The 24,942-nt window shown below is 45.6% G+C and overlaps 1 protein-coding gene across 3 annotated transcripts in view; it reads right to left on the bottom strand.

Moving 5' to 3' along the window:
* Positions 1-504: 504 nt before the first annotated feature.
* The window catches only part of LOC137521938 (uncharacterized), a 69,096-nt gene continuing 44,658 nt past the window's right edge, over positions 505-24,942 (bottom strand). For all 3 annotated transcript variants that reach the window (XM_068241888.1, XM_068241889.1, XM_068241887.1), the window contains exons 4-8: positions 23,386-23,867; positions 17,881-17,949; positions 16,781-17,053; positions 5,401-5,662; positions 505-798 (exon numbers count right to left, since the gene is read on the bottom strand). In XM_068241888.1, the coding sequence (XP_068097989.1) occupies positions 732-798; positions 5,401-5,662; positions 16,781-17,053; positions 17,881-17,949; positions 23,386-23,867 (1,153 nt within the window). In that variant the 3' untranslated portion in view covers positions 505-731. The remainder of the gene's footprint in view (positions 799-5,400; positions 5,663-16,780; positions 17,054-17,880; positions 17,950-23,385; positions 23,868-24,942) is intronic.

The raw sequence follows: 24,942 nt of genomic DNA, 5'->3' as shown, positions 1-24,942 counted from the left end.
CCCCCCCTAAAAACATGAATCAGGGGCACCCCTGATACACCAGGCACATTGCATCTGTATATCAACCAGATTGAACAGCATACACAACACTGCTTATACACTTGGTGTGTCTCCCTACATCAGGAGTCTGGTTCAAGCTGATATCAGGTGCAGCCGCTGCGGCATTATGCTCAGACCCGCATGGCTAGTGTTTGCAGGAATGTCTGGTTCAGCCTCCTCTCTGCCTACATGTTTCGCCCAATGACCGGGCTTTGTCAAGGCCACATGGGAAGTGTGTGGCAGTATCAGTATTAAGAGCATCCTGTATTAATGCTGCAGTGCTCTATTCTCTCTGGGAGATACCATGGTCATCAACAATTGTCTGGACTTTCCAGAACTTCATTTAGTTCTCCAGACTCTTTGTCACAAGTCATAGGCTGCAATATAAGGCTCCAAAACAGGAGATTTTCACTGCTGAATGTTCAGCAGCTCATATGTAAAAAGTTAAAAGCTGAAAGCAATCTCTACAAAGCTTCACCTATGTTACATCATAATTCATTACATAATAATATGCTATCACCACATTTCTATTCTATTCACTAATGGCTAAAATATGAAGCAAAGCACAACGTTCATATGCATTCACTGCATGTTCAAACTTTGCAAGGAAAATAATAATAATAAAAAAGTTATTTTTGTAAGTAAATCACATAGACACGGGTTCAGATCTTCCCAATCTTGTTTCTTGAGCATTAGGGCTCTCCTGGGGTGGGAGATAGAGGTACTGCTTCACGACTCTGCGGACCACTTTGTCGTTTCCTGTTAAATTGCACAAAGTCATCAAAACACAGTAATAATAAACCCTAATGCAACATAAAGACATAAAACTAAAACCATGTTCTCATGAAAAAGTAAAATGTTTTTTGTTCTATGCCAGATATTGGTAAAAGCAGGAAAGTGTTGGCAGCAGGTTTGTGCACAGTGGCGTAGCTAAGGAGCTGTGGGCGAACACGGTAAATCCAGCGCTGGAGACTTGGGCGCAGCAGCGCAGGAGACTTGGGCGCAGCCGGCGCCACCATAGGCCGTAATAGGAACTACGGCTATCGCAGGCACAGGGAGTAACTTCCGCGCCGTCAGAAGACGGATCTGAAGTTGCTTTTAAAACAATAATTCGGCTTCCAGCTATTGCTGGAAGCCGAATTATTTCATTCCCCCACTATCCATGTCGGCCTGGAGGGGGAATAGTAATTAACACGGCCCGGACTTGTGCGGCAGCAGGATTAGCCATATACTGGCTGTGTCCTGCGCCCAAGTCTCCGGCGCCGTTCTCTCTCGTACGCGCTGTGGGCCCCGATGCAAGTTTTACAATGGGGCCCCCCAAGCACTCTATACATAGCAATTCATACAGCGCACCAAAACCTGCCAATGGCAACTACAGTGTCAGAAGTGCAAGAAGGGGATGGGGAACAGTTTGGTAATGATTACCACTATTCAAAAAATCTATAGAAGTGATTATCACCAGCACAAGACCAATAGGGAGCTAATAATGCAATTGAGGAAGGGCCCCTTGGGGCCCCTCTGGCCCAAGGGCCCCGATGCGGATGCAACCTCTGCACCCCCATATTGCTCTGCCCCTGTTTGTGCACTGGTTGTGGTGTGCGTGTTGCATACATGATTCTTTTGAGAATCATGTTTTTATTCTGGTTCAGTCAGACAGCCAGGGCCTGTTTAAGCAACACTGGGGCCCCAGGGCAAAACAAACCTGGGGGGCCCGCCAACAGATACTCCGGAACAAAAATCGGCATTAGGGGACCTTTTTTGCAGCTGGTATAATCAGGGTGTGAAGCCCCAATCGGTCGGAGCTCCACATTCTGGCTACCCCAGCCTGCATGGGGGACAAGGGGTTAAAAAGTTTCAGGAGGGGGGACCCCACATCATTTAAAAAAAAAAAAAATTACCACACTTTAAACATAAAAAAAAAAAAAAAATTGGGAAAATAGGAAAAAATGTCAGGGATCTTCATACAGCCATATTGCGGCTGTATAGCGATCCCTGGCCAAAGTGCTGCGGCTGCGTATAGACCCCCTGGAAACCCCGTCAGGAAATTTATTGCTCTTTCTTTTGATACATGTAAAATTACACTACCGTTAGGTTTGCTACTAAAAGTGACATTTACCGCATTTAAAAGTGTAATTTTTTCCTTCGAAACTTTAAAATCGATTTTCTCAAAAACTATAAGGTCTTTTTGAAAAAAAAAAATGTTTTCCTCTTGTAGCCACTGGGGGCCCCTACAAGCTCTGGGGCCCTGGGGCAATTGCACCCTTTGCCTCTATGGTAGCGCCGGCCCTGCAGACAGCTCATTATGTTATTAGAATTGCCGTTGTGCAGGCAAACCAGAGTGCTGCATGAAGATCGGTCCGCAGGTATTTGCTTACATGGAAAATTCCTCAAATGCTATCGAAACACACGGCAGCTATTAGTCAAGCTTGTGTGACCGCCTGTCATTCGCTTTGTTTGGCTCAATGCGAGCATGTATGCTGCTGTCAGGAAATGATCTCACATGGTATTATTATTTTGTATTTATATATAATGTGCAACATCTTCCACAGTGCTGCACATTGTCATTGTGTTTTATATTGTCAATATAACGTAATGAAAAAAAAGTGTTTAATTTTTACAGTAATTGCTTATAAATTATTTAGTGATTACCCATTGTAAAATCTTTCCTCTCCCTGATTTACATTCTGACATTTATCACATGGTGACATTTTTACTGCTGGCAGGGGTAGCAGGAAGAAAGGGCGCCGGCTGAGGGTGGGCAAAAAGGGCGCCACCACAGACTTTAATGCAATTATTGTTAATACGGCGAAAATAGAAAAAAAGGACACCACAAAAAATGTTGTTAATAACATTACAACCTTATAGTTTTTGAGGTAGTTATCATTTTAGAAGTTTACAATGGTGTCATATTATTTTGTTAATAACTACAGATTTTACATTTTCAAAGGAATTATCGTTAATATACTGTATGTAAAAGGGTGTTTCTGCAGAGGGAGTGGTTAGGGTTAGGCACCACCGGGGGAGTGGTTACGGTTAGGCACCACCTAGGCGGCGGTTAGTTTTAGGCAACACCAGGGGTGGTTAGGGTTAGGCACCACTAGGGGGGTTTAGGGTTAGGCACCACTAGGGGGGTGGTTAGGGTTAGGCACCACTAGGGGGGGTTAGGGTTAGGCACCACTAGGGGGGGGTCTTAGGGTTAGGCACCACCGGGGGGGGTTAAGGTTAGGCACCACTAGGGGGGTGGTTAGGGTTATGCACCACCGGGGGGGGTTAGGGTTATGCACCACCGGGAGGGGGGAAGGGTTAGGGTTAAGCACCACCAGGGGGGTGGTTAGGGTTATGCACCACTAGGAGTGTGGTTAGGGTTATGCACCACCGGGGGGCGGGGGGGTCAGGGTTAAGCACCACCAGGGGGGTGGTTAGGGTTAGGCGTTACTAGGGGAGTGGTTAGTTTTAGGCACCACCAGGGGAGGGTTCTGTGTGAGGGTAGGGTTGGGTTAAGCATTATTGATGGAACACGTAACAACATTTAACGTTAATATTTATTCGTTATTATTTCTCGTTTGTTTTTGCAACAGTAATTATTGTTAATAAAGCTTGACAACGATGGTTCTCATTAGCAAATTTCGTTAATACCTGGTGCCAAATTGGTAATAAGTCGGACCCTTTTTTCCCGGCTCCCTTTTTTCCTGCACGCGCAGGCAGGTGATCTCAGTGGATGGAGATGATGCTTTTACGGGAGTTGCAAACAGTCGTTATTTACCAAAAATGCAGCAAGGCTCCCTAGGTGCCGACATCACACTGTGGGAGGGGTTTTACCACAATATCAGCCATATAGACTCCCCTTGATGATCCATTTGAGAAAAGAAATAGATTTCTCCTGGGAAAGGGGGTATCAGCTACTGATTGGGATGGAGTTCAATCCTTGGTTATGATTTCTCTTTAACTTTCCCTCAGAGGGGCTCACAATCTAATCCCCTACCACAGTCATTTCTCTATACCATGTAGTGTATGTATTGTAATCTAGGGCCAATTTAGGGGGAAATCAATTAATGTAGTATGCTTGTGGGATGTGGGAAGAAACCAGAGTGCCCAGAGGAAACCCATACAGACACAGGCAGAACATACAACCTCTGTGCAGATAGTGCCCTGGCTAAGATTCAAACTGGGCTCCCAGGGCTGCAAGATGAGAGTGCTACCAACCACACCACCATGCTGCCTACTATGGTGCTCTTTTTCAGCTAAATGAGCTGAATACAGCTGCATGTTTCCCTGTCAGCTCAAGTGTCCTCATCAGCAGGGATGTGAGAAAGCTCAGGTGATGGCCAGCAATCAGCAAAGCTCAGAAAAGCGCACCAGTGTGACCCAGGCCTTGGCTGAAGTGTATGTCTTTTGCAGGTCTGACTAGCTGAAGTGGACACACAGGGTTAAAGTAAAGCTGAGATTGGTAAAAAAAAAAGTTTTAAAGTTTTATACATACTTGTGGCTTCCTCTAGCCCCCTACAGGCTGATCGCCCCCCTGCAATCTTCTAATGTCACCTGAATCCTCCGCTAGGTGGCCCAGTAATTTCGCAAGTTGGAGTGTACTGCACATGCGGTCTGTCTGCGCTTGCCACATCACGTTTCTGTTGCCGGGAGAATTCTGCGCCTGGACAGCACTACTGCACAGGAGCAGAACTCTCCCAGCCATGCGAACTTGATGGGGGAGCGTGCGCGGCCGGACTGCGAAATTATCGGGCCACCTAGCAGAGGATCCTAGCAGCGAAGGAGGGTGAGGGACAAATCAGCCTAAAGGGGGCTGGAAAAAGCCCCAGATATGTATAAAACTTTTTTTTTCTTGCCCTTTAAGGGGCTATTTTTACTAGCCGCAAATCACAGCCTCTTTTCACATGCAATTTTAAGGTGCGGAACCTCAATCTATTAAAACTGCGTGTGCTAACTCCCCCCCCCCCCCAAAAAAAATAAAATAAAAATAAAATAAAGCTGTACATGGTACGGTCATTCTTAAACGGACGCAGCACTTTATGGAAATAAGCCCTAACCCCCCCTTCATGCATGATAGAATTAGTATGCAAATTGTGTTTTTCCAAATTCGCGTTTGCCACATATCTGATTTAAGTCAGTGGCATTGCATTTGTGATGCGTTTTAATGATAATTTTCACACACAATTTCTCTGCAGAAAACGTACACTTTTTTTTCTGACACCTGAATAGATAGAATGCATAGTCAATGGAAATTTTTAGTACATGGGCGGCTCCACATACAAACTGCCACAGCTGAGATGGCAATCTGGCTGAGTTAGTAAACCAAGTATGAAGTCATCATCTTTTCAGCGTAGAATAAAATATTTTTTTTCTCACCTCTCAGCCAGAAATTTCATGAAATGCTGTGAGCCAATCGTTGCTGCAATTCCAATCAGAAAAGTGAAGAAACCAATCAAAGCACAGCCCCAGATGGGAACACCATCTTTCCCAAGTGAAGGATCTTCGGGCCTTTTGGAGATTTCACCTGGAGAAGGCGGCGGGGAAGTCGGTAACCGCAAGTTAGAAGGTGTGGGGCGATCCTGATTCTCTGATTGCTGTCGGAAGTGTTGCACAGCTAAATTGGGGTCTTTGAATGAACCTGCAAAACATGGATGACTCTATTTTATTTACAGAAAGGTTAATTTTGGTTCAAAAATTGTTTACAGTGGAACTAATATAAAAATGTATTGAGTTTTATGATTAATTTGTGGTTGCATGAAGGCATTAAAGTTATTTTAAAGGAACACTATGTATTAACATGTTTTTTTTTTCAATTTAGATAGGAATAGTTTGGGAAGTGCTGTTAAGTACGGGTGTATACATTTGACTGATTATCTCTTTATTTACTGTTATCAAATTCCTGTCACACATCAGTGATGGCCAAAACCTGACAGACTACATCATGAACGGGGGGGGGGGGGGGGGGGGTGTTTCCTTACACTGCATCTGTAAACCCTGTGTGTGAAAGAAAGCTGTCAGCCAGGGATGCTCGGATACCCCTTTTTATTATTCGAGTTAGGTCGAATTCGAATAGTAAATTATTCGAGGTCGGTCGAATATTCGAGTCGAATATTTTTTACTATTCGATTCGACCTCGAAATTCGAGCTCACTATTCGAGTCGGTATTCAAGCTCATTATTCGAGCTGACTATTCGAATTGGCCTTAAATAGCTTCCAACACTTGTTTTGGGGGTGAAGGATGCAAGAAACCTCTTTTTTTCCAAGTAACAACAGCAAGTGATTATGTGGGGATGTTCCTTTAAAAAAAAAAAAAAAAGGTGGAAAGAGAAGTTGTGTCCAAAATTCTGTTCAGTAGTGTATATACTTCTTCTTCTTCTATATCTTCTTCTTCTTCTTCTTCTTCTATATCTTCTTCTTCTTCTTCTTCTATATCTTCTTCTTCTATATCTTCTTCTATATCTTCTTCTTCTTCTTCTTCTATATCTTCTTCTATATCTTCTTCTTCTTCTTCTTCTATATCTTCTTCTATATCTTCTTCTTCTTCTTCTTCTATATCTTCTTCTATATCTTCTATATCTTCTTCTTCTTCTATATCTTCTTCTATATCTTCTTCTATATCTTCTTCTATATCTTCTTCTATATCTTCTTCTATATCTTCTTCTATATCTTCTTCTTCTTCTATATCTTCTTCTTCTTCTTCTTCTATATCTTCTTCTTCTTCTATATCTTCTTCTTCTTCTATATCTTCTTCTTCTTCTTCTTCTTCTTCTTCTTCTTCTTCTTCTTCTTCTTCTTCTTCTTCTTCTTCTTCTTCTTCTTCTTCTTCTTCTTCTTCTTCTTCTTCTTCTTCTTCTTCTTCTTCTTCTTCTTCATCTTCTTCTTCTTCATCTTCTTCTTCTTCTATATCTTCTTCTTCTTCTTCTTCTATATCTTCTTCTTCTTCTTCTTCTATATCTTCTTCTTCTTCTATATCTTCTTCTTCTTCTTCTTCTATATCTTCTTCTTCTTTTTCTATATCTTCTTCTTCTTCTTCTTCTATATCTTCTTCTTCTTTTTCTATATCTTCTTCTTCTATATCTTCTTCTTCTTTTTCTATATCTTCTTCTTCTTTTTCTATATCTTCTTCTTCTTTTTCTATATCTTCTTTTTCTATATCTTCTTCTTATTATTATTTTTCTATTTCTTCTTCTTCTTTTTCTATATCTTCTTCTTCTTCTTCTTTTACTATATCTTCTTCTTCTTCTATATCGTCTTCTTCACTTATTTCTCTTCTATATTTTTTTTTTTTAAGAAATGCAGCTATTTTTGAGCGTAATAGCTGGTGGCGCATGGTATGTGCTCCCTGGCAGTGGAAACACACAGACAGCAGGAGGTAAATTCAGCAAGAGCAGCAGCAGGAGGAGGATGATTGTGTGGCAGCAGGCAGTCAATGAGGCAGGCAGCGAGACATAATAGGCTGTGGTACCTAGAGGTGGTACCAGGCCGTAAATACACAGCATGAGGTTCCAGACAGCGGTCGTGAAGCCCACATCGTGTCCAATACACAACTGGGACATCACAGTTTTCAACCCGGACACCTCAGAAAAATTAAACCTTTTTTATTTTTTAATGGTTTATTTTTATTTTTTTTTACAGCAAATTACACATATAGCTATTGTTGGACGTAATAGCTGGTGGCAGAGTGGCAGCAGAAGGTAAAATCTGTGTACCCTGGCAGTGGGAAACACAGCAGACAGACAGCAGCAGCAGCAGGAGGAATGGAGGAGTAGTGTGAGTGTGGCAGCAGGTAGGTAGGCAGCGTGACATAATAGAACAACTGAAAAAGGAAGGAGCGCGCCATAGTGCATTAAACGTATTGGGGGGTATTTATTGACACATACAGGTTGTACTCACAAACATAGAAGTTAAAATCGCATGTCAGCGGACAGCCAGCCGCTTCCCTCAGTGGTGGAGAGTAGCACGCTGTGGCCAGCAGCGCGAATTTCCGATGTCGTGGGCTCCGTCTCGCTGGGGGGTGGGCGTGGCTGGATTCAGTAAGCGTGTGACGTCATGACGCGTTTCGGCGCGCTGCGCCTTCGTCAGATGACGTCTACACGCTCTGGAGGGCTTACTAGTAGTCTCTCTCCGTTGGGTCGCCATAGCGACTGGAGAAAGCTAAAACAAACTTTATTGTTCCGTCGTGTGGGGAGGCTAACAGCAAAGCTAAGCTGTCACTGTTACTAAATTAGCTTTGCGCAGCAGGATGTGTGTGAAAAAACGGTTGAAGTACCAATCATCACTTAAACACCTTTTAAGTTTCACGTATTTTTATGTATATACACATAAAAACTCCCTTTCGTTTATTTATTTATCTATTTATTGATTCTATTCATTTTGCGCATATATACTTTCTATGTATGTAAAGGTCTATTCGCTCTGCATGTGTTTATCTGAATTAGAATTGTTTACAGTGGTGGAGGATGACGTGCTGGCCAATACACCCGCCCCCCCTCCCCACACGACGGAACAATAAAGTTTGTTTTAGCTTTCTCCAGTCGCTATGGCGACCCAACGGAGAGAGACTACTAGTAAGCCCTCCAGAGCGTGTAGACGTCATCTGACGAAGGCGCAGCGCGCCGAAACGCGTCATGACGTCACACGCTTACTGAATCCAGCCACGCCCACCCCCCAGCGAGACGGAGCCCAGGACATCGGAAATTCGCGCTGCTGGCCACAGCGTGCTACTCTCCACCACTGAGGGAAGCGGCTGGCTGTCCGCTGACATGCGATTTTAACTTCTATGTTTGTGAGTACAACCTGTATGTGTCAATAAATACCCCCCAATACGTTTAATGCACTATGGCGCGCTCCTTCCTTTTTCAGTTGTTCTGCTAACTACCCATCACCGGAGCGCTGCAGTGCTGGAACCTTCAAAGGGGAATCATCCTTGACCGTGTAACCTCGATTTGGAGCGCAGGATAACTTTGTGTGTTTGTGAAAGCGTGACATAATAGCCCTGGTACCTAGCGGTGATACCAGGGCTGTAAATAAACACAACAGGAGGTCCCAGACAGCGGTCGTGCAGCCCACATCGTGTCCAATACACAACTGGGACAACACAGTTTTCAACCCGGGCACCTCAGAAAAATTAAACCTTTTTTTTTTTTTTTGACAGCAAATTTAACACATAGCTATTGTTGGACGTAATAGCTGGTGGCAGAGTGGCAGCAGAAGGTAAAATCTGTGTACCCTGGCAGTGGGAAACACAGCAGACAGCAGCAGCAGCAGGAGGAATGGAGGAGTAGTGTGAGTGTGGCAGTAGGTAGGTAGGCAGCGTGACATAATAGCCCTGGTACCTAGCGGTGATACCAGGGCCGTAAATAAACACAACAGGAGGTCCCAGACAGCGGTCATGCAGCCCACATCGTGTCCAATACACAACTGGGACAACACTGTTTTCAACCCGGGCACCTCAGAAAAATTAAACCTTTTTTTTTTTTTAATGGTTTACTTTTTTTTTTTTTTTTTTACAGCAAATTTAACATATAGCTATTGTTGGACGTAATAGCTGGTGGCAGAGTGGCAGCAGAAGGTAAAATCTGTGTACCCTGGTAGTGGGAAACACAGACAGACAGCAGAAGGGCAGTACACAGCAGCCCACTGTAGGTGTAAAATGTGTGGCTACAGGCGACGTAATAGTCAAACTGAACCAGGCTGGCTTAGTAGTGAGCAGGAGCCAGGAGGTGGTAAAGGGTGGTAAGGCATATTAACAATGGTTCCGGCAGCCAGTTCATGTTCCCCTCTCGCCGACAACAGGGGCCAGGAACTCGCCTTCCACCCACGCCTGGTTCATCTTGAGAAACGTCAGTCTGTCGACAGACTTGTGAGACAGACGTGAGCGTTTCTCGGTGACCACGCCACCAGCTGCACTGAAGCAGCGCTCGGACAGCACGCTGGAAGGGGGACAGGACAGCACTTCCAGGGCGTACTGCGCCAGCTCGCTCCAGATCTCTATGCGCTTCACCCAATACTCCATGGGATCAACAGGGGCATCGCTGTCAAGCCCGCTGTAGGACCCCATGTAGTCAGCCACCATGCGGGTCAGGCGCTGGCTGTGACCGGAGGAGGATGCTGCTGCATGCACCTCCTCTCTAGTCACTGCTGGAGCCTCTACAGTCCTGTAGAGCTCGTTGCTGAGAGACAGCAGGTCTGTGGGGCGCTTGCTGCTGGATGCAGGTACCTGCTGCTGCCTCTGTGCTGGCTGGACAGTGGGGGTGGAAGGCTGGGGGTAGGCTTCCTCCAAGCGCTCAACAAGGGCCTGCTGCAAGCTCCTTATTTGTTGCGCTGGGTCTCCTCCTGCAGGAGGCAGGAACTGGCTCAACTTCCCCTTGAGGCGCGGGTCCAACATCATGCTGATCCAGATGTCCTCCCTCTGCTTCATCTGGATCACCCTGGGGTCCTTGCGCAGGCACGTCAGCATGTGCGCTGCCATTGGGAAGAGGCGGGCCACGTCTGCTGGCACATCGACGGCAGTGCTGTCCTCATCCTCCTCCTCTGCCGCCTCATCCTCTCTCCACCCCCGCATCAACTCAGCTGCACTGTGCTGATCCCCCTCATCAGCAGCAAGGTCAGGGACCTCCACCAAGTCCTCCTCCTCCTCCCCCTCAGAGGTGGACTGTGCAGCTGCATGCCGCTCCTGCTGGGCCAAGGCTGCCGCTTCCTGTTCTAGCAAAGCATCGAGGGCCCTGTTCAGCAGACAAACCAGGGGGCACCCACTCGCACACCATAGCATGGTCCCTGCTCACCATGTTGGTGGCCTGCAGAAAGGTAGCCAGCACTAAGCACACCTGCTGCATGTGCCCCCAGTCGTCATCGGGGACGATGGACGGGATGTTGCTGGTCTTGTCCCTTTTCTGAGTGGCGGACACAGTGGCCAGGGCAAGGTACTGGTTGACAGCGTGCTTCTGTTCAACCAGACGCTCCAACATCGCCAGGGTGGAGTTCCAGCGAGTTGGAACGTCAAGGATCAGCCGATGGCGTGGCAGCTCCAGCTCCTTTTGCACGTCTTCCAGGCTCGCAGAGGCTGCAGGCGAGCGCCGGAAGTGACGCACAACGTTCCTTGCCGTTTCCAGCAGTTCGCCCATCCCCTGGTAGGTGCGCAAGAACTTCTGCACCACCAGGTTCAGCACGTGGGCAAGACAGGGTATGTGGGTCAGGTTTCCCCTGTCGATCGCGGCAACCAGATTGGCCCCATTGTCGGCCACCACCTCTCCGACTCTGAGGCCTCTGGGGGTCAGCCAAATCCTCTCCTGCTCCTGGAGTTTGGCCAACACATGGGTTGCCGTCAGCTTGGTCTTCCCAAGGCTGACCAACTGCAGCAGCGCTTGGCAGTGGCGTGGCTTCACGCTGCTGCTGAGGCGGGGGGTTTGGCCAGGTGTGCCGGAGGATGGCAGAGGATCGGAGGAACCTGCTGCAGTTCCCCTGACCCTGCGGGGTGGCACCACCCACTGTTTTGCTGCTGCTGCTGTGCCCGCTGCTGCTCTCCCATCCTCACCCCCTTCCACCAAGCTGACCCAGTGGACAGTGAAGGACAGGTAGCGGCCTGTCCCGAAGCGGCTGCTCCAGGAGTCCATGGTGACGTGGACCCTTTCACCAACCTCGTGCTCCAGCCCTCGCTCCACATTGGCCATGACAAAGCGGTGCAGTGCAGGCATGACCTGGCGGGCGAAGAAGTGTCTGCTGGGGAGCTGCCAGTCTGGGGCTGCACAAGCAAGCAGCGCACGCATGTCGCTCCCCTCCTGCACGAGCGTGTACGGCAGGAGCTGGGAGCACATGGCCCGTGCCAGCAAGCCGTTCAGCTGACGCACGCGACGGGAGGCAGAGCCCTAACCACCCCCTGGAAGGACTCGCTCAAAAGGCTCTGGCGTTGCCTTTTGCTAGCACGGGAACCAGCGGAGACAGCAGAGGAGGCCACTGAGGACTGGCTGCCAGAACAGGCCTCAGTGTCGGCGGCAGGAGTTGCAGAGGAGGGAGGAGCAGTGTGTTTCCTCACTCCTGCTGGTGCTGCTGGAGGAGCAGGAGGGCGGGTGGCTGCTGTTGCTGCTGCTGCTGCTGAAGGCTGTGCAGTGATGGGTGTGGTGCCACTGCCAGCACCAGACGCCTTCAGCCTCTGGAACTCCTCATGCTGGTGGTAATGTTTAGCAGCAAGATGGTTGATCAGAGAGCTGGTGCTGAACTTTAAGGGGTCTGCACCTCTGCTCAACTTCCGCTGACAGTGGTTGCAAGTGGCGTACTTGCTGTCAACTGTGGGCATGGTGAAAAATTGCCAGATTGGTGACAAGAAAAGCCCCCTACGGCCTGGAGCCGCTGCTGCCTGTCTCCCTGTGGTGGTTGGGGGGGGGGGGGGGGGGGCTTGGGTTCGGCTGGTGGTGGTACTGGCAGATGCTGCTGCTGCTGCTGCTGAGCCTGAGACACCAGCAGGCTGTGGGACCTGCCTACTGCTGCCGATGCTTGCAATGATGTGCCTCCTTGCAATGCCCACAAGCGCATCCTCCTCCTCAGAGCTGCTGATGATGACATCCCCAGGTGCTGGTGGTGGCGGCACCCACTCTTTGTCACCACGTCATCATCATCATCATCATCCTCCACCTCCTGAAACATGTCCTGCTGGGATGATGACCCCCCAAACTCCTCTCCGGATGCATGGATGGGCTGCTTGACTGTCGCCACAGTCTTGCTGTCCAATCCCTCATCCCCCAAAGTGCCCATCAGCTTCTCCTCCTCCAAACCGCCAACAACACCAGACAATTGACTCATGATGCCTGGGGTCAAAAGACTGCTGAATGACAGATCGCCAACTGACGGTGAACTGGCCTCCTCCCCAGGCCCTGCTGGGCGGCTGCTGCGAACAGGGGTGGTGGTGGTGGTGGTGAGGGTGGAGGCCTCGGATGCAGAGCTGATGGCGGGCTGCTCATCCTCCGTCATCAGTTGCACCACAGTGTCTGCATCCTTTTCCTCAATGGGACGTTTCCGACCCGGCTGGAGGAAAATAGGAGCAGGTACTACACGCTGCTGCTGCTGTGTCTCTGCAGCGTGAGTTGCTCCTGCTGGGCGGCGCCCAAGGCGTCCACGGCCAGTGGCTATAGGCGGAATGTTAGCCACTGACGCAGCTTCTGCTGCTGCGGAACTGTGCATGGTGGCGCGGCCGCGGCTTGCCACAATGCTGCTCCCTCTCCTCCTGATTCCCTTGCTGCCCTTCCCCTTGCCCAAACCGCGCTGGCTGCCACTTCCAGACATCTTTGATGTTTTGGGCGTAAACAAAAACATTTTTTAAAAGGGCGGGTGAAAAAGTGGGGTACTTTAATGGAGTGGGTTGGTGGGTGAGGTGACACTAATCACTAAGTGATTAGATCGCTAAGTGATTACTAGTACAGTACAAATACAAAATACAATAATTAGGAATCAGTAAGTGTGAACAGTGAACAGTGAGTGTGTCCCCTAGTACACTAACTAGAAAATACAATAATCAGTAGTAATCAGATTCAGTAGAAGGAAATAGAGTGTGTGTACACTACAGACAGTGCACGCACACACACACGCAGGAGCTAGCCTATGAACAGTGACTGAGTGTCCCTAGTACAGTAAGAACTAGAAAATACAATACTCAGATTCAGTAGTAATCAGATGATTCAGTAGAAGGGAATACTGTGTACTGTGTACACTACAGACAGTGCACGCACACACACACGCAGGAGCTATGAACAGTAACAGTGAGTGTCCCTAGTACAGTATACAAAATACAATAATCAATCAGTAAGTAAAGGACAAGACAGGGTAGAATAAACAGCAGAAACACTGGTATAGATGAGAAATAAACTAACAGAGGACAGGAGGACAGCTGCCCACACAGGCAAGGCCCTGAGGCCTAAAGCTGTGTAAGCTTGCCTGCAGCAGCTGCCTGTCTCTATGTAACACACAAGCTACTAACTAAAATACAATCTCTATCTAGCTAACAACAATATAGGTGTATAGAGCAGGTGTATGTGAGCAAAAACGCTAGGTAGTTGACCACTATAGAGCACTTGCTAAGCCAAAGCACAAAGGAGCAGATCTCTTTCTGTACAAAGTCAGGCAAGGACGGAAAAACCGAACATGGCGGCCGCTATTTATAGGGTAGGGGCTGGCCAGGGTCCCCCTCTGTGATTGGCTGCCGTCAGAGGGCCTGGGAGCCCTCTGATTGGCTCTAAGGACATCAATCTGGGCTATGACGCTATTCGAGCTCGGTATTTGAGCTCGAATAGCGCTGTTTGCTCGAATAGCTCGAATAGTGAGTGGGCTATTCGAGTTCACTCGAATAGCCCATTCGAATAGCTGCAGCTATTCGAGCTCGGTATTCAAACTCGAATAGCTGAAAAAGAGCTTGAATATTCGAGCTACTCGAATATTCGAGCTCTGCTGAGCACCACTGCTGTCAGCAGCTGTGCCTGTGTCTCTGACTCAGCTGTCTGTAGAACGCAGAGGAAATGTAACTTACGTGCAACATAAACATTTGTAATAGTATGTGATACTTGACACCACAGGCATTTCATATACTGTAACTCTGCTTCAATATTACACTGTTCTTAGCATGTCAGACTGCAGAGATTCAGCTATGCAAATGCACCTTTGTGTCCAAAGCTAGTGTCCATAGCTGCCACCGTCCTGGCTGCTTTTCCCTCCAGCATGGCGCCCTCCTCCCCACCCACAGGCTGGACAACAGAAACAGATCCGTTTATGTGTCCAAAGCTGCCTGCGTAGAGGGGGATCCGTTTTACTATTGATTTTCACTACCCCTCCGTGTATCCGTGGTCCGTGAAAATCCTGCAAATCCAGACCTTCCGTTCAGTTTTTCAAAACGGATCCCCGGAACGCAGACGGATCAGTTTTGAAAGACTGTTGCTATTTTTAACATTGGTATCCGTGGCTCCGTTTTTGATCAGGGCCAAAAAACGTAGCCACGGATAAGTTTTTAGCATAAGCGTGAACCTAGTCTTAAACAGAATTTAAAGAGACACTGAAGTAAAAAAAAAAAATTATGATGATTTATATGTGTAGTACAGCTAAGAAATAAAACATTAGGAGCAGAGACATAAGTCTAATATTGTTTCCAGTACAGGGAGAGTTAAGAAACTCTAGTTGTTATCTCTATGCAAAAAAAGCCATTAAGCTCTGCGACTTTTAAAGTTGCAGAGAGGGCTGTCTTCTGAAGTTTATTATATCAGCTGTCAGTGAAGAATTTTCTTTTTCTCTGCCAGAGGACAGGTCAATAGTTCACAAGACTGCTCTGAAAAAAATCATTTAGAATGCTGAGTAGCGTGTAAACTGCAAATATAAGAGAATGATGCAATGCTATAAAACACACTATATAACTGATTTTCTTTGCTACTAATCTTCTAGTAATTATCCGTACTACGCAACCAACTCGTTATATCATATTTTTTTTTTATTTATTTTTTTTTGCTTCAGCGTCTCTTTAAGTCTGACGAAGGCTGCACTGCCGAAAGCTCGCTATCATTCTTTTAAAGGGAAGGTTCAGGGAGGGTGGTTAAAAAATAAAAATCAATTTCCACTTACCTGGGGCTTCCTCCAGCCCGTGGCAGGCAGGAGGTGCCCTCGTTGCCGCTCCGCAGGCTCCCGGTGGTGTCCGGTGGCCGACCCGGCCAGGCCGGCTGCCAGGTCGGGCTCTTCTGCGCTCCAAGGCCCGGCACTTCTGCGTCCCACGCCGGCGCGCTGACGTCATCGGACGTCCGCCGGGCTGTACTGCGCAGGCGCAGTGGTTCTGCGCCTGCGCAGTACAGCCCGGCGGACGTCCGATGACGTCAGAGCGCCGGCGTGGGACGCAGAAGTGTCGGGCCTTGGAGCGCAGAAGAGCCCGACCTGGCAGCCGACCTGGTCAGGTCGGGTCAGCCACCGGAGACCACCGGGAGCCTGCGGAGCGGCGGCGAGGGCACCTCCTGCCTGCCACGGGCTGAAGGAAGCCCCAGGTAAGTGGAAATTGATTTTTATTTTTTAGCCACCCTCCCTGAACCTTCCCTTTAAGCTAGCCAATAAATAATATCATCCTGGTTCAAAACTTCTTGTTATTACACTGAGTGGTGTGGGATCGGAATAGGATTCTTTCTCCTTTTTTTGTATTTATTCATTTTCATTATTCACGATTCAGAAACACTGTTGCTTGCAAATCTTTGCCATAGTCATTTTCACATCGAAAATGCTATTTTTCGATTTTGAGAAAATGTTCGTAAATCCTTCTCTTAACTTGAAAAGTGTGAAAATGCAGAAAAACAATATTTTTTAGGGCAAAAATTTTTACGACGAAAAGGCGCAAAATCTATTTTTTTCTATATTTTATTTTGCTACAAAACCTAATCCTGACGCTCCCAAACTAAAATCAACACCACCAAATTTCAGATGCTGACTGCCCTCCAACACAGGGCTGGGCCGAGGCAGAGGCGAGAGAGGCTCCAGCCTCAGGGCGCAGTGTAGAAGGGGGCACACAACTCACTCAGTTACCATTCCCCTATTGTGTTTGAAGCAGAGAGAAATACGGAATGGGGATACATGGCAGTGACTGTAAGCCAGATAACTAGAGATTAAGGTGTTGGGGGTCCTGGGGCGCCTCTTAGTCTAATAGCAATCACTGTGTGACGGCTAGGCGGGGGGGAGGGATGGAGGGGCGCACTTTGGTGTCTCAGCCTTGAGTGCTGTATTGCACCATTCCTCTATCAATGCCTGTTACCTTTATTGATCCCTGTGATGGTCTTCATGTGCCCGTTCTCCAGGAAAAACATATCAGCTTTCAGCTTAGTGAGGAGGAGGAGACAGGTGCTGTTAATTATGGTGGTCCTTGATTGGTCTCCACAAGGTTTGGTCTCCTCACTGCAATCGGATGCTGGAATTTCACAGAGAGGCTCCTTGCCTTTGGTTACAGCCAGTTGCACATTGCAGAGCTCGTCGTTTGTGAAGAAACCATACGCCTGCCAAGGTTCAGATGGGGGTGTCACTAAAGAACCTGAAAAAAGGGAATACATTGAGAGTTCATTTTAAAGAGCACCTATAAAAAAAATCCTTTCTTTGGACATTACTTTGTTAAAATGGAGCTCTACTGAGATTAAACCACACACACACACACACACACACACACACACACACTTCCATCCACCTCACCACCACTGTTACTGATATGTCATTTTATATGTGGGGTACTTTTTGCTGCATTTCATATGTGGCGAGATGCTCAATATCTTGCAAACAATTCTGGCTTGCATGTAAGTTTAATGAAAATTGTATGCAGCTTGGCAGTGGGCCAATCAGATCCGCTTTCTGAATTTTTTTTGGCCCAATTCCAAGTTGCATAGAATTTGGGAATGATAAATTATTTGGATCTCAATGACGATCTCCAGCTACCACTAGCATTGGCCACATGCAACCAAAAATTTGTCTAAAATACATTTTTATTTAAATTTACATTTCTTCATTTATTTTTAAATTTAAATCTGTTCCACTCACATTTCTGTGTACAAACTAGAGGGGCACTTTAAATAAAATAGATGTATCGGATATATTCTAAAGGAATTCTTCTCAACAATTGTCATGGAGGAGCATGTTACCGGGTCAGTCATTGGTTTGTACATCTCTGCATTGGCTAGTCATGATCATGTGATCTTCTCTTTCTGCGTAAGCGGGAATGAGAAGCCAATGAGAGCGATGGTCACATGATCGCAACCAGCCAACCACAGCTCTCCAGTTTCACAGTGAATTCTCCTCAAGTACAAATTCTCTATGGACAATTGATCATAACGTCAGGTCAAACACATTCATATTTCTTGGTCTACTTACACTGTGTGCCACCAATAAGGAAGAAGAAAGCAACGAGACTTAAACTTGCATAAGACAACAAGGATTTACCTGCAGGGGAAGAATGGATATACGTTTTCTAGTGAACTAGTAATGTATAAACAACTCATGATTAAAATAATAAAAAAAAAAAAAAACCTGAAGCGAAACATGCACAAGAAAAGGAGACAAAGTTTTATGTAGACTTCTTTTAGTGTTCCAGATGTTTCATCACACTTTGGGCCTTATTCAACTCACTTTTTCTCCTAACTTTTCTCCTAGGTGATATTTTACCTGTTATCAATAAGCCACTAGAGGTGGCCTGAACTGTTCGCTGGCAGTTCCCGGCAAATTTCCGCTGTTCACATTCTCCACGAACTGCGAACATATGGCGTGTTTGACCCGCCCCTATACATCATCATAGAGCCAAATTTGACTCCTTACCTCACAGTCAGCAGACACATGGCAGCCAATCAGCTAGCACCCCTTCCTGGACTCCCCACCCCCCTATCAAAAAGCAGTTGTGGTGGCCATGTTGGATTCATTCTCTGCTGGCTGCTGACTGTTATAGTGAGAGCAGGGTCAGACCTGCTGTAGGTAGGGAAAGCATTAGTTAGGCCTGTGTTCTTGTTCCCCACTTGCTGTGAAAGCACCCCAAACAGGCCTATTGAGGGCTAGCACATCAGTCTCGTGTTGTTTTTTTTTTGTGTGACACCCCACAGCCCACTGACACCCAGAGCTGTGTGCACACTACTGCTGTTGCCTCATTAAGTTGCAGGCACAGAACCACTCCAGTGCATTATTATTTCCCTGTATTCTGATAGCACTATTGTATTTCTCTGTGTGTGACACTCCACAGCCCACCGACACCCAGAGTTGTGCATAATGTGATCTCTGCCCTTTAGGGATTAAAACCCGACTTTGCGTCAACTCCGTAATTTTTGGTGGGACTTTTGGCATGGATCCCCCTCCGGCATGCCACAGTCCAGGTGTTAGACCTCTTGCAACAACTTTTCCATCATTTTTGTGGCCAAAATTAGATTTTAAAATTCGCCCGCCCATAAGTCTATAGCAGTTTGCCTGGTTCGCATATTCGCCAACATTTGCGGACGTTCGCTGTTCGCAAACGGAAAATTCTGTGTTCGCGACATCTCTATAGGCCACCAACAACCAAAAAAATGCTCTGCTATAGAAAAGGTACAACAAGTATGTGGAAAAGTACTATCAAAATTATTTAGAAAAAAAAAAGTTATTTTAAACAGAAGATGAAAAATTATCTTCAAGGAAAAAATGTAGTTGAAAAAGTGAATTGAATGTTTCTCCTAGGACAGAGCTGTCCAACTTCATGGGGAAGGGGTGTGTCCAGCACCAAATTTTTTTCGAGCTGGAGTGTGCACAGCATCAATGTCCTGCCTTCAGGTGGCTGAACCAATCGAAAAAAAACAAAAAAACTAAAAGTGGGCCTGCCAGAGGAGGGGGCCGAACACAAAAATAGTCTGGGCAAGTGAGTGCAGCCTGGGCCACATATGCTGGACAGCCCTGTCCTAGAAGCTCATTTTTCAACTTCTTTTTAAAAAGATTTTTCAGCACTTTGCACTTGAAAAGTACTAAAAAGTAGGGGGAAAAGTACTGTAAATTATTTTGAGTATTTTCACTTTTTCTGGTGGTTTAAAAGGCAAGGGAGTTTTCTCCTAAGAGATCATTTTTCATCTTCTATTTAAAATACATTTCCAGCACTTTTCAACTAAAGAAATATCAAAAAGTAATTGAAAAAGAACTATCAAAATTATTTGGAGTATTTTCTTGCTTGCTGGAGGCATAAAGGCATTTTATTAAAACGTTTAAAATATCACCTAGGAGAGAATTAAAGCCTCATCTACACGGTAAAATTTTCCGTCAGATCCGGATCTATTAGACAGATCTATTAGATAATTTCCAACCGGTCCAATCGGATTGCATTAGATTTTGGGTACTTATCAAAGCAAAATCTATTGCAAAATTGATCTGAAACAATTTGGACATCTACACACGATGCAATTTCTTATTAGATCTATCTAATAAATCCGTCTATCTGATGGAAAATTGTATCGTGTAGATGAGGCTTAAAGAGAAAAAGTTAATTGCACATGGACCTTGCTGGGAAATCTCTTCCATTCATTGATAAAGTTTCTCTATAAAGGTGCCCATACATCTAGCAATGGACAGATTTGAGAGATCTGTCAACTGTCCATACACTGCAGGACGATTTCTGATCAATTTCACACCCAAATTTATCTGGAACCGACCTTGTAACGCTGCATCTGCCGCCTTGCCGGCCTGACGCTGCCCCCCAATGTGCAATATGCACCCCCCTTCCCTGTGCCCAGTGCATTATACATTACCTGTCCTTGTCCGCCGCTGGCTTTGTCCCTGGTCCATACATGCGCCCCACGTGTGCGCCTATGTTACTCCGGTAACCACATTGGGCCCGTGTATGGACCAAGGACTGCGCCCGGACCCAGCGGTGGAGAAGTGGCGTACACAGCATATGAGAGAACTCGCCGCCGGGAGACTTGGGTGCAGAATACAGCCGATATACGGCTTATCCTGCTGCTGCACAAGTCCCGGCGGCGATAATTACTATTCCCCCTCCAGGTCCAAGTGGATGATGGGGAATGATGTACTTCGGGTTCCAGCTATTGCTGGCGTCCGAATTACAGTGTTTTAAAAGTAACTTCAGCTCGTTCTTCTGACGTCGCCGCAATATCTATTACGGTCTATGGCGGCGCCGGCTGCACCCAAATCTCAGCGTTGTTGGGACATATTGCAAATTGGGGGGGGGGAGGATTTCAACACATTTGTTGCTCGTCTTGATGTCGATTGCCACTCCCGATCGAGCAAGTCGGCCCGACATCTTGCAGCATGTTCGACAGATTCATGCAACCAATTTTGGCCCGAATTTGATCGCAACATCAGTTGGGCATGCACTTGGCAGCACCAATTTTCATCCGATTCAATTAAAATAATCAAATTTGGATGGTCGATTGGCTGCGAAGTCGCCTGATGAATGGTTGCCTTAAAGAGAAACTCAGACCAAGAATTGAACTTTATCCCAATCAGTAGCTGATACCCCCTTTTACATGAGAAATCTATTTCTTTTTTACAAACAGATCATCAGGGGGCGCTGTATGACTGATATTGTGGAGAAACCCCTCCCACAAGAAGCTCTGAGGACCGTGGTCCTGGTAGTTTCCTGTCTGTGAACCTTGTTGCATTGTGGGAAATAGCTGTTTACAGTTGTTTCCAACTGCCAAAAAAGCATGCAGCAGCTACATCACCTGCCAACAGTAAAAATGTCACCATGTAATAAATGTCAGAATGTAAATCAGGGATTTAAAAGATTTTACAATGGGCAAACACTGACTAAATCATTTATACATAATTATTGTAAAAATGGAGCACTTTTTTATTACATTATTTTCACTGGAGTTCCTCTTTAAGAGCGATAAAATGTCCCTTAGAACACAAACAGTGTCCTTTTAGGTTAACTTCTTATACATACGTCTTATCCATATACATAGCCATATACCTACACCAACACCAATATCTTGATAGATGACAACCCACATGCAAGAGTGGAGCATTTGTACACAATCACCAATAAGAGTTGTTGTTGAATTATAAGTGAATAAAAGAGTCTGATTGGACAACAGCTCTACTCTCGTATCCAGGGTTTTTGGCATCAATTATGTTAAAATAGTGTCATCATAAAGGGCCAGTATCGGAAACAGTTTGAAAGTTTACCGGTAAATGCATGTTTGCACATAATTAAAAGAATGTAATTTCTCCCAGAGTGAAATGCACTCTAAACGCCTTTTGTCCAATGTTGCAGTCGCTTACAAATAAATTGGACTAGTCCATCTCCTCAAGGGGGATTCTCAATATCTCCTTTGTATTTTACAAAAGCACTCCCTGGAAAAGATCTATACAAAAATGTTGGTCAGCCTGCCTACTCAGTTTCACACTATTTTGACAGTGAGCAAATGTCATTTATTAGGTGCTTTTGAAAAAAAAAAAAAAAGGAAATCCATGAGAATCCCCCATGAGGAGATGGACTAGTCTAGTGTTGTATCTGGCCCATATGGACTGTGAATTTGGCCCGCCGATGGATGTCCAGATTCCTCTACCTACTTCCCAGCAGAGTTGCCAGCAGCCGATAAGCAAAGGGGCAGAGAGTTAAGTCACCTAATCGCCACTTCCAGCGTCGGGTTTCCATGGTCACATCGGTGTCATGTGATATGCCGTCAGCATGCGTCAAACAGAACTCAAACAGAATATATATATATATATATATATATATATATATATATATATATATATACACACACACACAAACAATTTAGTACCGCCATAACAAAGTCTCCTATTACAGAAAGAGAAGAGGGTGATGAGTTGAGGATTGGTAACAACATGAGATTACATAACATGTCATGCTTAAGATAATAACAGGCCAAGCACTGCATGCCAGCATTAGGACAGCTCACGGGAATCCAGCCAAGACAAATAGCTGCCAGAGTGAGGTTAGTGTTACACATCAAGCGGACCGGAAGCAAATCCAATCCCTAGACATGATTTATATCCACCCGCTGCCAGGAGCTTCCCAGTTATAGAGAGGATCTTCAGCTGTGGCCACAGGACTGCATGGGGAGAATCAGTAATTCCACGGCGCTCATCCAGAATATTGTATACTGTAATCCTCTATTACAAAAAATGTGGCTAACCATGTTACCAGCCCTAATCCACCCATACACAATTAGGTTAGTGAACCCAACTTAAGGCTATTTACAAAAAAAAAAAAAAAAAAAAAAAAAAATATATATATATATATATATATATATATATATATATATATATATATATATCAGGCCCAGATTTACATCACCGGAGCCTATAGGCACAGATGTCCTGGCACCCCAGACTTCCCCCTCCATGACCCTACAAACCCCACTGAATAGCAAGTGTGCTGACTGACCTAGCTGTCACCTCTCCCTTACTTCCTTTGCCGACCATAGGTAGCTATAGGTGTCCTTTAGCGTTAGGCAGCCAGCGGTACCCTCATAGGCACCTACACTCAATCACCTATGCTATCAAGGCATTTTATATTGACCTGAGGAAGCGGGCCATAACCCGTGAAACACGTTGTCAGATTGCTTTTTTTAATAAAAACTTTATTCCGGTTGAACTGGTTTCTTTTGGAGAGGTAAGTGACTGCCTCTCTTTTTTTAATCATTTTTATCTATATTTTAAAACACTAAAATAGAACACCCATTGGGTGCCTCCCTCCTACCCATTGTCTACTACGTGAAATTGTCTCCATCACATTTGAAAGTTTACTACTTTAAGGATTTGCCTTCTTAAGTTTTGGGTTTACATGCACAGTTTGCACACTAACAACTAGAGGCCGTTTTCTCACATGTTTGGCCAAGATAGCTCATTTGAAGTTAGAACAGTGCACAACAGTAAACTTACCAAAGGTAATGGTTAAAAGTTGGCTTGAGGGAGCTTTTTGTTCACCATCCCTGCCAGGCTTTGGATGGTCCTTCTTATGTGCTCTGGTAGAACGTCTTCCCCTGTTCTTTCTGCGCCTCTTCTCAGTTCTCACCTCAGAAGCCTGACTCGGCTGGTTGTTTGTTTCTAAATCATTTAGCAGGTTTCCTTTCTCAGTTTTGCTTTCCTCCACATCCTGTGAGCCGGTACTGAATCCCACGTCACTCTCGCACAGCTGTATTTCTGTCTGTGTCTGTATGCTCACTTTCTCTACTTTCTCTACTGAAATTAGACTTCCGAAAGCCCCGCTGGAAGTGGTGGACTCCTCTCTAGGAACTTGTGGTTCATCCTTCACTTTCCGTGTTCCCGTAACATCTTCCAAAATCTGTTCCTTCACTGTGTCCTCCTCAGTGTAGATATCTTGTGACATTGGAGAAGTTCCTTCATCCTTTTGGCTTTGCACCCTTTAACAAAACAAGTCTCAGTTATTTCAGAAACAATCTGCATTTCTTCCATTAATTACTGTATATATTTTTGAATACAAGTCAACCTTGTGTATAGTGCACTTGAAACAAAAAGAAAAACCGAGAGCCCAATATAGTGCAGTAAGTCTAACAATTGTTGGCGAAATAATTAACAGATGTGGATATACTCACAAACACGGGCTACCACATAGGCAACCACTTGAAATGCAGGTGGGGAGCATTAGAACCAGTGCTGATCGTAATGGAAAAAGCTACGCTTACGGATCATTACGCGTAATTTTACGCTATTACGCATTACGAAATTACGCTTACGGCATAGACATTCAATTTCGGTACATGTCTGTAATTACGCATTGCCCTTACGCAATTACGCGTAAGAACACCGTAATTCAAGTTGTTACGTTATAGGCTTACGCGTAAATTCCTACTAGCAATTAATGCGTAAGGTCATGCTGCCAAGCGGAAAAGTTGACGCATGGATCAATGTTAGGTAGCCGCCGACTTTAAGGGTTAATAGCAAAGCCCCCTTAAGTGCTAAGAGCCTCAAATTTGGAGAATATATTAAGGAGATCAGAAGGAATAAGAGGGAAAATTTTTTTTTCAAAAAGACCTTATAGTTTTTGAGAAAATCGATGTTAAAGTTTCAAAGGAAAAATAGATACATTTAAAAACCCGCCGACTTTAACGGTTAATAGCAAAGCCTGCTTAAAATTTAGAAACACCAAATTTACAGGGTATATTAAGGGGATCAGTGGGAATAAGAGGAAAAAATTTTTTTTCAAAAAGACTTTATAGTTTTTGAGAAAATCGATTTTTAAGTTTCAAGGGCAAAAATGTCTTTTAAATGCGGAAAATGTCAGTTTTTTTTGCACAGGTAACAATAGTGTTTTATTTTCATAGATTCCCCCAAGTGGGAAGAGTTTTACTTACTTCGTTCTGAGTGTGGGAAATATAAAAAAAAAAACGACGTGGGGTCCCCCCTCCCAGACCTCTTTAACCCCTTGTCCCCCATGCAGACTGGGATAGCCAGAATGCGGAGCACCGGCCGCGTGGG

Source organism: Hyperolius riggenbachi, chromosome 6 (assembly GCF_040937935.1).
Source record: "Hyperolius riggenbachi isolate aHypRig1 chromosome 6, aHypRig1.pri, whole genome shotgun sequence".
In the NCBI taxonomy this organism is placed as follows: Eukaryota; Metazoa; Chordata; class Amphibia; order Anura; family Hyperoliidae; genus Hyperolius; species Hyperolius riggenbachi.
Note: the sequence above shows the minus strand (reverse complement) of the source record. Positions and strands in the feature narration are given on the sequence as shown.